Source organism: Mus caroli, unplaced genomic scaffold (assembly GCF_978045245.1).
Source record: "Mus caroli unplaced genomic scaffold, Mus_caroli_1 scaffold_7, whole genome shotgun sequence".
NCBI classification, from domain to species: Eukaryota; Metazoa; Chordata; class Mammalia; order Rodentia; family Muridae; genus Mus; species Mus caroli.
Window position 1 is genome coordinate 65,883,200 of NW_028227262.1, and position 15,031 is coordinate 65,898,230.

The 15,031-nt window shown below is 51.8% G+C and overlaps 1 protein-coding gene across 3 annotated transcripts in view; it reads left to right on the forward strand.

Annotated features, from left to right (window-relative positions):
* The first annotated feature begins 4,859 nt into the window (after positions 1-4,859).
* Positions 4,860-15,031, forward strand: part of Tet3 (tet methylcytosine dioxygenase 3) — a 95,247-nt gene continuing 85,075 nt past the window's right edge. The window contains exons 1-2 of one of the 3 annotated variants that reach the window (XM_029478287.2): positions 4,860-4,932; positions 6,175-6,905. In XM_029478287.2, the coding sequence (XP_029334147.1) occupies positions 6,603-6,905 (303 nt within the window). In that variant the 5' untranslated portion in view covers positions 4,860-4,932; positions 6,175-6,602. Of the gene's footprint in view, positions 4,933-5,275; positions 5,366-5,611; positions 6,906-15,031 lie in introns of those variants that run through there. The other 2 variants (XM_029478286.2, XM_021164553.3) reach the window with 2 other exon arrangements.

Consider the following 15,031-nt stretch of genomic DNA (forward strand, 5'->3'; position numbering starts at 1 on the left):
TTTTTTTTTTTTTTTTAGGTTTTTCGAGACAGCTTTTCTCTGTATAGCCCTGGCTGTCCTGGCACTCACTTTGTAGACCAGGCTGGCCTCGAACTCAGAAATCCGCCTGCCTCTGCCTCCCGAGTGCTGGCCATTTTCACAATTTCTGTGGGATCCATCTACACACAACAATGTGTGTGGGAGTGGTCTGTGTAGTGGGGAAGCTCTGCGCAAATACCAAATGCTGATTAGAGGGTTTTAACAAATACACGAATAAGGGCTCAGTAGTTAAGACACTTGCTGCTCTTAGAGAGGACCAGGGTTTGACTCTCAGCACCTACAAGGTGACTCACAATTGTCTGTAACTCCAGCTCTAAGGCATGCACAGCGTGAACATAATTACATGCAGGCAAAATACTCATAAAGATAAATACATCTTTCAAAAGAAAGCAAAAGGAAAACAAAAAACACACCACCAACACCTAATCCATGACTAAACACAGACACACCCCTAGAACGAAAAACATGACCAGACACACCCCTAAAAACAAAATACATGACCAGTCACATCCCCAAAGCCAAATACATGAAAAGAAGTAACATCCAAGATGAAGTAAATTTCCCAACATGTTCAATCTTGAAAATGGAGCAAGCCAGGCCTGTGAGAGGGCACAGTGGGTAAAGGCACTTGAGATATGCAAGCCTGAGGTCCTGAGTTCAATGTCAGAATCAACATTTAGGGGGGAAAAAGGAGAAAACCAAGCAAGCCCAGGCCTGGGTCCATATCAAAAGCCACATTCACCAAATCAGACACATCACCTGACTGTAGACAAGGCGAGGGAGCCTCCTCAGAGACGAGCCACCACATTAGGTGTTTGCAGGTTCAGCATGCCCAGCAGTACTGCTTCTCTGAGCAGTCCCCAATGATTTCTTTTCGCGTGTTACGGTTTCATTCTATCCAGGGCACCATGGCCGGCGCACATGTGAAGTCAGAAGATTACTCTGTGAAGTCACTTCCCTCCTTCCACCTTCCCGGGAATTCTGGGAACCAAAGTCAGGTCATCAGGCTTGCACATCAGGTGCCTTTACCCACTGAGCCCTGTGCCCTCCCCCTCCCCCCATCACTTCTTGATCAAGACCCACAAGCACACACATCCAGTTACAGAGCCTGTCTGTCCCTTCTTCTGTGCTCCTAAGTCAATGTCAGCTTCACTACTTTAACTTCAGTTCCTCAGTGGGGCCGAAGCTCACTGACTGCTTAGCCCACATCCAGAAGGCAGCAGCCTATCATCCTCTAGGCTTCTTTTCCTGCCCAGGTCCAGCCTGCCTGGCAGCTGCAGCAGGGCTGGAGCACACTTTTCCACAGGAGACTCCACCCTCACTTGAGGAGGAAGGGCCAGCCAGACCAGCTCACAAGGGGCAGAGCTGATACCCTCTCCTAAGCTCCTCAAGGCTAGACCCTGACCAGGAGCCAAACTTACTTCCCAGCTGTTTCCTCTAGTCCATTGCTTAAATTTGTCATCAGTGAGGCTGGTAATATGGCTCAGTGGTTGAGGGGGCTTGCTACTAAACATGATGACCAGAGAGTTCAATGCCCAGGACTCACCAGGTAGAAGCTGAGAATGGCATGCGTGTGCCCACACATAGAACACACACAATAAGTAAGTGCATATTTCTTTAAAAAAAAGAAAAACTTGACAAGTGAACGGGTTTGTTAAAAGATTGCTGGGCCAGACTGGAAGAGTTTCCAGTGGAATAGGTTAGGATGAAAATAGGATGGAATAGGTTAGCATTCAAAGCTCCTAGGAGACAGGGATGCTGCAGCTCATGGTCTGCAGCTGTCAAAGAGCCCTGCACACAACTTTGGTTCTGCTCATCATCTTCCTCGGCTGCTCATCTGGCCTGAGCAGCGTGGGAAGAAAGCCACAGCACAGACGGCTGGAAACCCCAAGGCAGAGACCTGAGAACCTGGACTTCATGTGAGGGATTTGGGCCCCTGAAGGATTTGGGCAAGCTGGACACTCGTCAAGGTAGAAACTTGGAAGCCTGTGGATCTTTAGTGTTTCTGGGGTACTTCATCGGTTGGCGCTATTGACCCGTTTCTTCTCCCTTCAACACATGCTGATCTGGTGTTAGGTCTGAGGTGACAGAGGAGAAAGAACAGGGTGGCCCTGGCCCTTCAGAGCTGGTCTGGTGTCTCAAAAGAAAATATGCAAACACTGATTATAACAGTTATAACACTGATAACTGTTCTCTGGGCGGAGTGTGGGTGAAGTGGGAGGAACTCTGGCATCTGAGTTCCTGGAACCTTCTTGGGAGAATTGGCATTTATGTCCAGACCTGAAGGGTTTTCAAGAATCTGTGAGATAGAAGCGGTATGTTGTAACTCAGTCCTGAGAGTTAAAAAAAAAAAAAAAAAAAAAAAAAGACCATTTGCATCAGACGAATTGTGCCTGCTTGCAGGAGACCATCAAGATCCAGCTGTTGACTGTTGACATTTCCATACAGAAGTTGGGGAGGGTAGGGGGTTATTGGTCTTCACCTGAGCTTCAAGCCCCTCCTTCCAGCCATTTGTAGTCAAGTCTGCCCTAATTGCAAATGGGAGGTGCTGGAGTATATAAGCTGGTGAAGTTATCAGAAGGGATTTCCCTGCTCCTGGCTGTCGATGTCATCATTCCTGTTAGGTGAAGTACAGCTGCTGCTTTGGGGTCGCACATGTTCCTCCCAGTAACCCCTCAACAATATGTTGTAAGTGAGTCCAGTACTGTCATGGGTTCCCAGGGTTAAACCTTGGTGTAACTGTGCTTTGGTTTGTTGTTGGGACCTTAGGAGGAAGGAGGAAGCTTTTACTTCTCAGGGGAGCAGGGTCAAAGCAACAGACCTGAGACGTGAAGTTCCAGAGAGAAAAGTGACTGGGACGACTTGCAGGGGAGGCGGGGGTGGGGGTGGGGTTCTCTTGCCAGGCCTGGCTCCTTCCATTTGAGTGGCTCAATTTATGTCTCCTGGCTTGGTTGCTCTTGAGCTGATGTGCCTCAAGGCTTATTCTGACACCTCTTTCATCTCACCCCCTGAGCTCCTCCACATCTGAGCTCTGCTTATGAGCTGGGTAACCTGCTCACTCCACACGGTTGGTCATAGGCATCCCTTGTGTTCTATCCTGGTGAACAGCACACACCAGCATCCCATCAGGTTACCGGAGCCAAAGAGGTCCATGGAAGGTGCAGGATAGATTGGTTAATTGTTGCCGCCAATTACCCAGGGAAATCACAAGTTGTTCTATTCTGCTTCTGATTCCACAGCGCAGTAACCAGCTGACCTAATGACAATACTTAGCTCACAAAGCTGCTCTATCGTTAACAATGAGAATCATTTGTCACTCAGTGAAACCGATATTAAGTACTTTATCTGGGTGCTCTTGAGAGATGGTGTGTACCCAGTTCAAGGTTGCCAGTGCTAGAGGTGGGTCTGGAAGTCAGACTTCTCTAATACCTAAGCTATTTTCTTCACCTCACAACCAGCCCGTCTATCAAATAACAGGCAAGCGAAAGGAGAATGGTAAATTGCATTATCCGCAGGAGTGTAGCCACGTAAGTGACATTAAACATTTTTAATCATTCACCTATTTTTTAGTGTGTGCATGAGTGCATATGTGTGCCGAGTCCACAACTTCTCCATATTGCTGTTTCTACTCTTCGATCTTCTGGGCAGAAACTCTTGGGTACTTCCAAAGGCTGCGGTAGGAAGCAGCCATGCTCACCACACACTCGGCTGACAAGCTGGACAGTGGAACAGGTTGTCAAATATCAGGCATGCCCGAGGGAAGTCCCAGACAACTCCGGCAGCTTCAGCTAACTGCCTACGGCTTTCTGGACAGCGAGTGTTGTTTGAGATCAGTTAACCCTCCCTACCCACCCGCAACACACACACCCAGTGGGCCAAATGCTCTTTTTCCAGTTCTAGCTGAGATGTTAAGTTCAGTGGATGAGGACGCCTGCCAGGTACCTGGTTGGATGAGCACCGCCCAAACTGGTCGGGCTAGTTCACCCAGTGTCTGTTTCTGCCATGACTTGCCCTTGTGTAGGGAGGGTACAGACCTACCCTTCTCCACAGCAACCCGGTAGGTGGAAGGCAGCTGTGGGCATTAGTCTGGCAGTCAGACCAGATGGGTGGAGCTGAATTAATCTAACCTGGAATTTCAACTTGGCCAGTAACAACAGGTGAGGGATGGGGGAGAATTAGCACAGAGAAATGGACAGTTTGGCAAGTTGGAAATACTCTTATGTCTTGTCCCTTACCGCCTGCCTACAACACAGCCCAGGGTGACTTTTTCAAAGTGTCTGCGATATTTAGGCCTCGGTGAGGACTTGGGCCCTCGGTGACTGAGCCCATCCCGAATCTGCCTGGGTTCCTCTCCGCGACGCGCCCCTTCTCTCTCCTCTGGGAGGCAGGGCGGGGGTCTCGGATTAGTCTTTGTTTTAGATGTGCAACAGAGCCCGAGAGCAGCGCCTGGGAGGTTGGCGATGGCAGAGCCGAAGGGTCGGCCGGGGCAGGGCGCTGGGCTGTGACCCTCATGCGGATGCCGTGCAGCGGGCGCTCGGTCTCTGCCCTCGGGCACCCACTTCTTGCCGGTCAGGCTGACTCGGTACGCAAACGCGCGATGTCCCCTATTGTCCTGCCTCGGCCTGAGAGGCAGCCGAGGAGGAGAAAGGGGGTCGGTCGGGCTCCGGGGCAGTCGGGCGAGCGTGGGGCCGTCCCGAGCTCGCAGGGAGTGGCAGGAAGTGGGGACACCCAGGCGGCTGGGCCAAGGGCCTAGCTGGGGAGGTCCGCGCCCCGCCCCGCCCCTCCTCGACAGCTCGGGCTGCGGGCCCCGCCGGAGGGCAGGGAAAGGGCCAGCCCGCGGGGACAGCCGCGTCTCAGGAGGGCCCCTCCGTGAGGCCTGGGGAGGCGCTGCAGGTGCAAAACCCGGGCGGCCCGCGCGCGCCTCGCTCCCTCCCCGGGAACTCCGCTCTTGCGCGGTCCCGGGCCTAGCGGCCAGCCTCGGCGGGACCGCACGTGCGCGCCCTCCCGGGCGGGGGAGTCCCCGGGCGAGCACGTGCCGCGGCGCGCGGGGGGCGGGGAGTCCCGCGGCCGCCTTCATTGCTCCTGCTGCTGCTGCCGCCGCCGCGGCCGCCGCCGCTGCTGCTTCCTTCCTCCTGCGCCGTCCCCTGCTCGGCCAGGGCTGGGGCGGGGGTGGGGGGGGGGACTCCGCGCGCGCAGCGAGCTTGGCTGGGCTGGGCGCTCCCGCTCCCGGAGGCGCACACCTTGGGCCGTGGCGGTGGCGGCGGTGGCAGCGGCAGGCTGGGAAACTTTGCCCCTTTGTGCGCTCCGCCCCGGAGGCGGCGGGCAGGTCGGTGCAGCCGGTGGCTTTCCGGCTCCGCGGTGGGGGAGGGGCAGCGCGTGGGGGGAGGGGCGGCACGGGGACCGTGGCACGGCCGTGGTGGGCGCAGCAGGGTAGCCAGCGACCCGGCAAGGAGCTCCGGGTGGCCGTGCGGTGCTGCCGGGTGGGGGTGGCGGGGCGGGGGCTGCGGTGCAGCGGGAGCGGAGCAGCCGAGGCCCCAGAACAAAGGAGCCGGAGCGGCGGCGGCGGCAGTGGCGGCGCGCGCAGCCTGGCCTGTGCCCCAGCGCGCCCCCTCCCCGCACCCCTTGGTGGCGCGGGTCACCCTTCTCTGTAGCCCGCGGGGCTCCGGCTCCTGGGGCGCGGCGAGGTAGCCGACGCGGGACTCCCCTTGGGCGCGCCCCCCACCTCTAGGCCGCCTGGGGCGCCGTCCTCTCCAAATGAGCGAGCCTCTGCAAACTTTATTTTGCAAGCTCTGTTCCCTAGGGGAAGGTCCTGCGACCCTCAGTGAGGGGCTGCGTGTGGATTTTAGTGAAACTCACTAGTCAGTAGATGTGTGTGTGTGTGAGGGTGTGTGTGTGTGTACAGAGCAACTTTCTCAGAAATCCCACCCCCTCATTCCCTTGAATGCCTTGTGCACCCTCACCCCCATGGAGGTCCTATGTACCCCCCTCTGAGGTTCTAAGGAGGACTTCGTTTGACTCAGACCCTGGCTCCCCCCATTTTCTCTCTTCCCAGAAGCAGGAAGAGATAACACGTGAAAGTTGTCCCTGAGCACCCAGTGATGCGCTTCCTCTTTCTGTGTCTTTTTCCCCTCTCAGGCAGCGTAGCCTTCTCCATCATCCTGACCCAGGGAGGGAGAAGTGTCAGGAGGAAACTCCTCACCCCAATCTGCCCCACCACACACCCATTGGCTCACCTCATGCCTGAGCCCCGGGTGGGTGAGGGTGAAGAACCCACCCAGCCAAGATGAAATCTTCCCTGGGGGCTGCCGCCGCCACTGTCTTGCCCCAGATCCTGGGGCCCTGCAGGTGGGAGACTGGTCCTGGAAGGAGCCCTGTGAGCCGGCTGCAGAGGAGGTGAAGAGGGTTAAGAAGAGGCACCCACCCCATCCCATCCCAGAGGCGGAGCTCCTTGCCTTCACCCTTGTAGACTTGTTTAGGAGAGAAGGACCTGTTTGCAGGCAGCAGGAGACTGGACAGTAGTTTAACCTGGCACCTATGCCCCCTTCCCTGGCAACGGCAGCATCATGAGCCAGTTTCAGGTGCCCTTGGCGGTCCAGCCGGACCTGTCAGGACTTTATGATTTCTCGCAGGGCCAGGTGATGGTAGGGGGCTTCCAGGGGCCTGGGCTTCCTATGGCTGGGAGTGAGACCCAACTGCGAGGGGGTGGAGATGGGCGGAAGAAAAGGAAACGGTGTGGGACCTGCGATCCCTGCCGACGGCTGGAAAACTGTGGGTCTTGTACCAGCTGCACCAATCGTCGCACACACCAGATCTGCAAACTCCGCAAGTGTGAGGTGCTGAAGAAAAAAGCGGGGCTTCTTAAGGAGGTAAGTGGGCCTCTGCTAGGCTCCTCACCCCTTGCTTGAGGCCGTTGTCATCATGAGGGTCTGGTTTTAAAGACTCAGCCAGTTAAGCCAATCCTCCCGTTCTTGGTCACTTGGTCTCCTTTGGAGCGCAGCCTGCAGTTGGAAGCCCAGAGGGTTCCTTTCCAAGACGGTTTGTATGAGAGTGATTCGGTTCCGTGCAGAGGGCAGAGCCAGCTTTCTCATCTTGAATGCTTACAATTGATACAGGACAGAGATGTCTGGCTTGAGCTTTAAAAGTTTGTCTTCCCACTGGAAGCCTGAGGTTGGATCATAAGGTGACTGATGCGTGGGCGGCTGTGGTAGCGGCGGCGAGGCACTGCAGACTAAGGTGGATGCACTTAGAGTGTGAAAACTCCGGAGTGATGGCTTGGCTTTTCGCTGTCCTGATGGTGGCATGGGAGGTATTTCTCCCTAAGCCTTTCCGTGGGTTCCTGTTCTTGCATAAACAAGGAATGTAATGATAGACACGCGACTGGGGCTCCCAATGGTATGGGATACTTACTGAGGCCACAGAGGCTTTGGCAGAGCAGTATTTTGGTGGGCAATAGGCACTAGATGCCACTTTCTGACTGAATGACGTGCTTTCAAAGTATTGTCGTGTCAAGGAAGACTCTGTATTCAGGGTAGAAAAGGGAAGGAAGACTGGGGATGTGGGGTTGGCGGAAGGAGTGGAGGGGCAGTGACCCTGTAATTGGGCTTCTTCCTTCCTACTATAGTGGTGAGCAGTCCACACAAGATTGGTGGCGGCTGTGACAGGAGAGAGTTGGCGAAGGTTGGGACCAGCCAATAGAGCAGATTTTAGGTGGAGCGGAGTATGTAGCGGCTGAAGTTGCTCCAGGCAGCGGAACTGGCGCTGGACAGAGACAGAGGCCTGCGGTCTGCAGGGCTCCCAGCCTCGCCACTAATTTGTCTGAGAGCCTAGGCTATTTAGCCCCTGGGGGCTTATCTTCTGTTAGGGGGAAACAGAATTGTCCTTGATGGCCTTTCAAAGCCTCTTCAGCTGGGCCAGGAGCTGCTGTGCTCTGAGCATGAGGTCACCTGCCGTTGTACAGGGTGGGCCACATGCACTTGGGATTCCCCTGATGCTGAGTGTGGAGCTCTGCCTCCAGCTGGCAGGCATTTGCCCAGGAAGAAGGGTTCAAGCACGGAGGCAGGGAGGCAGATTCTGCCAGGGGTCTCTGTCCCTTGTTACGCCCTCTGTCCACTTGCTGCATACCAGAAGCTCCGTTATTTACCTTTACCAGCTAAAGCAGACCTCTGTATCACATCTGCAGCCCCACCCTCCTACCCCCCACCTCCAGCTCCCACCAGCCTTGGAGCAATAGTGTCCAGCCCATCTATGCTGCTGGTGTTGGGCAGAGTTAAGCTGCTCACCTTGTACCCTGCAGGTCATTTCTTAGAGGGTGAGCTAGATATGAGTTGGTGTTTGGTTGTAAGAGCAGCCCAGGGTGCTGCGCGGCTTCCTAGCGTGCACTTCCTTCTTCCATCCTGAATCTCTCCACTCCTGATAGACTCAAGGGTAAAGATGCCAAACACTGTGGCCTAGACATTCTTGGTGACAACTTGTGGATGGCATTAAGCGCCTGTTTTGCAACAATGGGATATACCTGAATTAAAGGAGTCGAGAAGGAGGCCAGGGCCTCTATCCTCTTGTGAAAGCTGCTGGCCAGGTATCCCAGTGGTCATGGTTACGATACTGTGGGCCTGGACTGACTGAGGCTTGGACACAGCCCTGAGAAGTCTGTGCACTAGGCAGACCTCACCACAGTTGGTGGCTATTCTAGGTCAGGTAAAATGTACCTGGATACCTCTGTGATACTGAGGATGCAGGCTCTACACGTAGGTCCATGGACTAGGGCTTGCCCCCAGTTTCTGAAGAAATAGTGTAGTGGGGATAACAGAAAGTTTTGGTTTTTTTTTTTTTTTTTTTTCAAGACCAGCTATTTCTGTATTTCTGCACCACGGTGCCTAGGTGCCTATCGGGAGGTCAGAGGACAGCAACAGGGTCAGTTCTCTTCCTTCTAGCATGAGAGTTCTGAGGATGAAACCGGGGTCCCCAGGCTTTGCAACTGGCACCTTTACCCCCCATCTGGGTGGTGACCCTGACTTTGTTTTAAAAGAGCAGTGGTCTAAGTGTGGGTGATATTTAACTAAGTGATATTTAAACTTTGAAGAACGTTTTTCTTTCCTTCTTTCTCGTTCTTTCTCTCTCTCTTTCTCTCTTAACTTTCTTTTTTTTTTTGTCTTTGGTTTAAAAACAAAAACAAAAAGGTAACTAATAATTCTCCTTTGGAAAAATAAAACAGAAGAGAAATATAATTCCCGAGAAGAGGACACTCCATCTAATGGGCTTGTCTCTGGCACATTCAAGGACTGAGACGTCTGACAGACTCGCCTGAGCAAAGTGTTTAGCAGCCTCAGGGGACCGTGGTGACCTTAATCATTAGGTCTTTGCAGTGCTTAGCAGACCAAATGTGTCCCAGGACTGGTGAGGTCTTTTTTTTTTTCTCTTGGCCCAACTCCTCAGGTATGGTGGGACACTTCCTCCCCAGAACCTCGGAAGTCTTACCATCTGCTTTTATCTGTACTCCTTGGGGTTCCTAGATCTCTGGACATCCTTTCTTAGCTCCATCCTGACTCAACTCTCCCAGCTGCCTTTGGGGTTTCTTTTCTGCTGTCTGCCGGCAGCTGCTTGGTACAATCCTGGAAGGGCCGTGGACATGGGAGGGGGAAAACTTATCCTGTGTGTGTGTGTGTGTGTGTGTATGTGTGTGTTTTGTTGTTGTTTTGTTTTTTTCTCTTTACTTGGCTTCCCCCACGCGACCCCCAGTAGGCTTTGGATTCCCAGGAGCAGGTGGTTGCTTCTCTGGGTTGGCAGTAGGTGTGACACATCTGAAGGACTTTGTACCTCTACTGTGGTCTTCATTCCTAGTTCCAGAAAAATCTAGAGCTCAGGCTGGTGTCTGAGTTTGTTTGATTTATATTCTTTTCACTTGAATAGTAAAGGCAGGCTTTGAGTATGAGGCACAGTAAGGTGACATAGTAAAACCCTCTAGCACAGCTTTTCTCAGTTGTGAGGTGGGGTACGCTCGGACTGTTACAAGAATAAAATACAAGATAGACAATGCATCCTATCTGGCACACTCGGCGGCAGAGTTAAACTTCACGTATTAACTATATCTTAGTCTGACCGAACTGTAAGCCTGTAAATACAGACTAAATGCTTATCTCGAGACATCCCCTGGCTTGCTAGAAAAGCAACTGTATAATAGGACTCACTCTGTATCCAGGCATCTGCTTCAGCTTTCTGACAAGATACTTGCAGCTCTCCAGGCCTAGGCAGCCTTTCAACAGTGTCAGAAACATGATGGGTGCTTGCTAAGCCATTTGGGACTTGCAGGTTCCTGAGGAGGCTGCTCAGCAAAGGGAGACATGGCTGGAATGAGCTAGGTGATGAGAGTCTTTAAAAATAAGCCCACCCAAATGTTCAAGACCCGAGAAAAGGCTGGGCAAGAAGACTAGAAAATTGTCGAGATGCTGTTTTTAACCCCATAGCCACAGACTCAATAAGGCCAGCCTGCAGAGGGAAAGGAGTGGTTTTTTACAAAAAAGGAAATGTGATAAGGGTAGTGAAGGGGGCCCAAGCCTAACTGAGCCATTTGTATGGTGCCATGTGACTGTCAAGTGTACAGATGGTCCAGGTTGTGTCCGCTGGGGGTTTGTGACATGGAAGGTTCAGGAGTGGTCTGAGCCTTCCCAGGCACACCAGGAGGCCGGGGGCCAGAATGTACTTGCTTAGTAGGAAATGCTTATGACAGCAGATGCTCTGTATAGCAAGAAGAAGGAAGTGAAGGAGGCCTCCAACTTGGGGAGCATAAGTAGAGGCAGGAAAAGCAGCCATCGGGTCCCCACGTGCTACGGGGTTAATATTAGGGGAAGGAGAGCCGGTCACCACTGGCCATTTGCTCCCTACTGAATATTTTACTGAGTGAGTGCTCCAAGCCATTAGTCCTTACAGAATTATGGTGTTAAATGACCGAAGTGCAGGTTAGGACTGGCAAGAAGTCCAGTTTTTCAGTGTTTTGCAAATTGTAAATATAATAGTTAATTTTTGATAGTTCTAGGACAGATTGTTGGCAGGGTGGTGGTATTTGAGAGAAGTGAGACTTTAGAAAGGCTAGCAGTGGGCTATGGGAATGCCTGTGGTTTCTTAGCAAGCAGTCTAGACAAGCTAAGATCTGGATTCTTGCAGAGAAATGATAGACTCTCTTGAAACTTCCTGGACAGATCTGAGCTCTCCTGCCCTGTTCCATCATCCAGTGTGGATCGGGGGGCTCCACACTGGGGTCACCTGGGGGAAACTTAAACTCCTAGTGTGTGGGTTTCCACCTGCCAGGAATTCTGACTTAACTAACCTGGAGCAGAGTTGGCTAGCCGGAGGCTCTTGAAGTGAATCTGCTGTGCAGGGTGGAGACCCTCTGCTGCACACAAGAGACACGGCTTTCACCTGAGTTGCAGGACACAGAGGTTTAGTCTCACTTCCATTTTGCTATACAGCTGACCTGCAGTGTTTTCTAGAGCTTGTTAGAGAACGCAGAATCTCTCGTCTTTTCCCAGACCTTTTGAACCCAAATCCATAGTTTGGCCAGATAACCAGGTGGTTTATATAACCATTAGAGTTTGAAGAGTAAATCTCCAATCCTGAGAGACAATGAGAAGATGGTGTGAGGCTGAGGAAGGGGTCAAAATAACTCACAGCAGTCACAGAATTCCAGTTGCCAACTAGGAAAGGAGACCCCGGCCCAGGATTGCCTCTGTGTTCTCATTCCTCTGGAGTTCCTTGGGCTACTGAGTCTGGGGTGGTACTGTTTAAGGACTTGGGTGTGATCTGAAAACAGCCAGTAAGGCTCTCAGATGTTTGCTGCTGGAAAACCTGATGTGGGAGGTAATAGGCTCACAGGTCATAAATGGTGGTTAGCAGAGGGAGGGCCTATGGCTGTGGAATCTTGGGTCTGGCTAAAGGGTCTGAGATTGTACAGCAGATTGTTGTACAGATGAGGAAGTGGCTGTAGGTTGGAAGATAGGACAAAGGGCTGAAGCAGCCTGAGCAGCAGCCTCAGCCAACGTCAGTGGGACTTAAGTGGAAAGGCCTAGATGTTTCACTTTTTAAAATAACTCATGTGTATGAGTGTTCTGCCTCCTTTATCATGTGCATGCCTGGTGCCCTCAGAGGTCAGGGGAGAGTATTGGATCCTCCTGGAACTGGAGTCATGGATGGTTTCAAACCATAACATTTGTGCTAGGAATTGAACCTGGGGCCCCTGTAAGAACAAATGCTCCTAACCCCTGAGTCATTTCTCCAGCCCTCTTGGACTTGTTTTAAGAAGGAGCAGCACACGGCGGGGCTTGGCTTCCTTTAAGAAGGAGCAGCACATGGCAGGGACTTGGTAAAGAATTTTGTTAGCCTATCTTGAGATCTGTCTCAGTGGTCACATATAGGACAATCAAAGGAAATGGGGCTAGTCACTTAGAAATGAGTGGAAGAACAAACGTGGTGTGGAAGAGGAGTCAGTTCCTTCCTGTGGAGGCGGCCACAGACCTTCTGTCAGTAGGTTCTAAGCAGGCTGACTGAAGCCATGGTAGCAAGAAGGAATGTGTTTACAGTTTTTCCGACACTGGTTAGCTAGCTTGAGGGGTGCCCTTTTCCCTGTGCCTGTGTGTGTGTCTGGATAGAGGCTGGGTGCTGCCTGGTGACATGCTATCAGGGAAGGAGGGAGGAAGAGATCTCACAGGGTCTGTGGGAAGTGTAACATCAGGTGTGGTTTCACATTCCTAAGACGGCTTCCTTGCAGAAGAAATATCTATCATGGGCCATAGCACTTTTGGTCACGTTTTTGTACTTAATGTGTGTGCATGTGTGATTGTGGTCTTGTACACACGTGTGTGAATGCACTCACAGAGGCCAGTGATCGGTATTGAGTGACTTCCTCAATTGATGTCCACCTTCTGTTTTAGAGACAGCATCTCACTAAATAGTCCTGGCTGGCCTGGAATTCATTAGTAGTTCAAGCTGGCCATGAACTCAGAGAAACTTTTTGTCTCTTGCTACCATGATCTATCCACGTCATTTTAAATATATATAATTTATGTATATAGGTGTCTCACTTGCGTGTATGCCTGTGCATTATGTGTGTGCCTGGTTCCTGTGGAGGCCAGAAGAGGATGGTGTCAGATCCCCTGGAACTAGAGTTATAGATAGCTGTTAGCTGGCACGTAGGTGCTGGGAACTGAACCTGTGTCTTTTGCAAGGGCAGCCAGTGCTCTTAACCACTGAGCCATCTCTCCAGGCCAACCCTTTTATATTTTGAGACAGTCTCCCAATTGCATTTGCAGATTCAGCTAGACTGGTTGTCCAGTAACCTCCAGGAAGGATTGTATCTCCAGTGCTAAAGCAGTATAAAAGCTGGGCTGTCATGTGGGTGCTGTAGGTCCTGGGGATCCAAACTTATGTTCTCATGTTTGCAGTAAGCACTTCACTAAACAGAGCCACCTCTCTAGCAACTTAATTTTTCTTGTCGTGCTGGGTATTAGACCTTAAACACGTAAGACAAGTAAGTGCTTTATGCCTGAGCTAAACCCCAGCCCTGGGTTCTAGCCTATAGCTGGACTTAGTCTCAGATCTGGGTTGAGGTCAGGTTTTTGAGCTTTCTGAAGGGTTAGGCTGGATTTCCCTTGAATGTGCAACAGGATATCTCCTCTGGGGAGACAGTATATGGTTTTAGCACATTCTCTAGAATATACATGGCCACCCTAGGTTTTAAAAGCACGATTTGTCTGAGCCATCCCATGTGAGATCCATAAACCATGGATGGCTATTTAAATTAAAATGACAGCAGTGGTCTCAATAGCCTTCTAATGACTCAGGTACATGTGGCTAATGGCTCGTGTTGGACAATGCAGATAAAGAATGTTCTTAGCTGGGAGTGGTGGCTCATACCTGTAATCCCCGCACTTGGGAGGTGGAAGCAGAAAGGACTCATGAGTTGGAGGTTGGCTTAACTCTTTTTTTTTTTTTTTTTTTTTTTTTTTTGGTTTTTTGAGACAGGGTTTCTCTGTATAGCTCTAGCTGTCCTGGAACTCACTTTGTAGACCAGGCTGGCCTCGAACTCAGAAATCCGCCTGCCTCTGCCTCCCAAGTGCTGGGATTAAAGGCGTGCGCCACCACACCCGGCTTTGGCTTAACTCTTTATGTAGTCCAGCCTCTTACCTGATGAGTTCCAGGCCAGTCTCAGCTATATACTATGAGACCCTCTCTCAAGAGGTTACTAGCATAGAAGAGGTATTGGGTAGAGCTATGAGCTGGACATAGGGCATCCCTGTGTGGTCCCCAGATCCATCCTCATCATATCCTCTTTCAGGTTGGGGAAATAGCCTTCTGGGTTGGGAGTCGTGACCATGGTATAGAATGGAACAGTGCTCTTCTGAATTCTAACCTACTCCAGAAATCATGGTTGGAGGCGTGGCTATGTTTTTTAGAACAGCAGTGGGATCCAGTAAGGTGAGGCTCCCGACTGGGATCCTCCCACCCAGTCTTGATCAAAGCCTCAGGGAACTTTGTTCAAGTTAACTTCTTGTCCTGCACGTACTTGTTCACAAACCCAGCCCAGAGTCATCCCTCTGCCTTAGGCTGTCTGCTGCAGAAGGCAGTGTGGTGGCTGGGTGGGCAGACAAACGATTCTGGGACTTGATGTCTAGGCACCATCTCTTCTTTGCCTATGGAAGCAGAGTAGAGAACTCAGGAAGGGGATGTTAAAAGAGGAGACCCCCTTATCTTCCTTGTGCACTCCCTGTGGTCCAGTTGGCTGCTCCGGAAGAGTCTGTTAGGGTTGCTGCAGGCTTCTGCCTGGTGATCTGTGTGGGGCCAAAGCTCTGCCACTCCTGGACTATGTACATTTTGGTGGCCTTGTCTGTCACTTCCATAAGAAGTTGACAGCCTGAGTTCCTTCTAATGTCTGAGGAGAGGTGGAAGATGGGGAGCTGGGAAAGCAGCTCCCTGTAGGAGCATCATGCCTTTCAGATGAACTCAA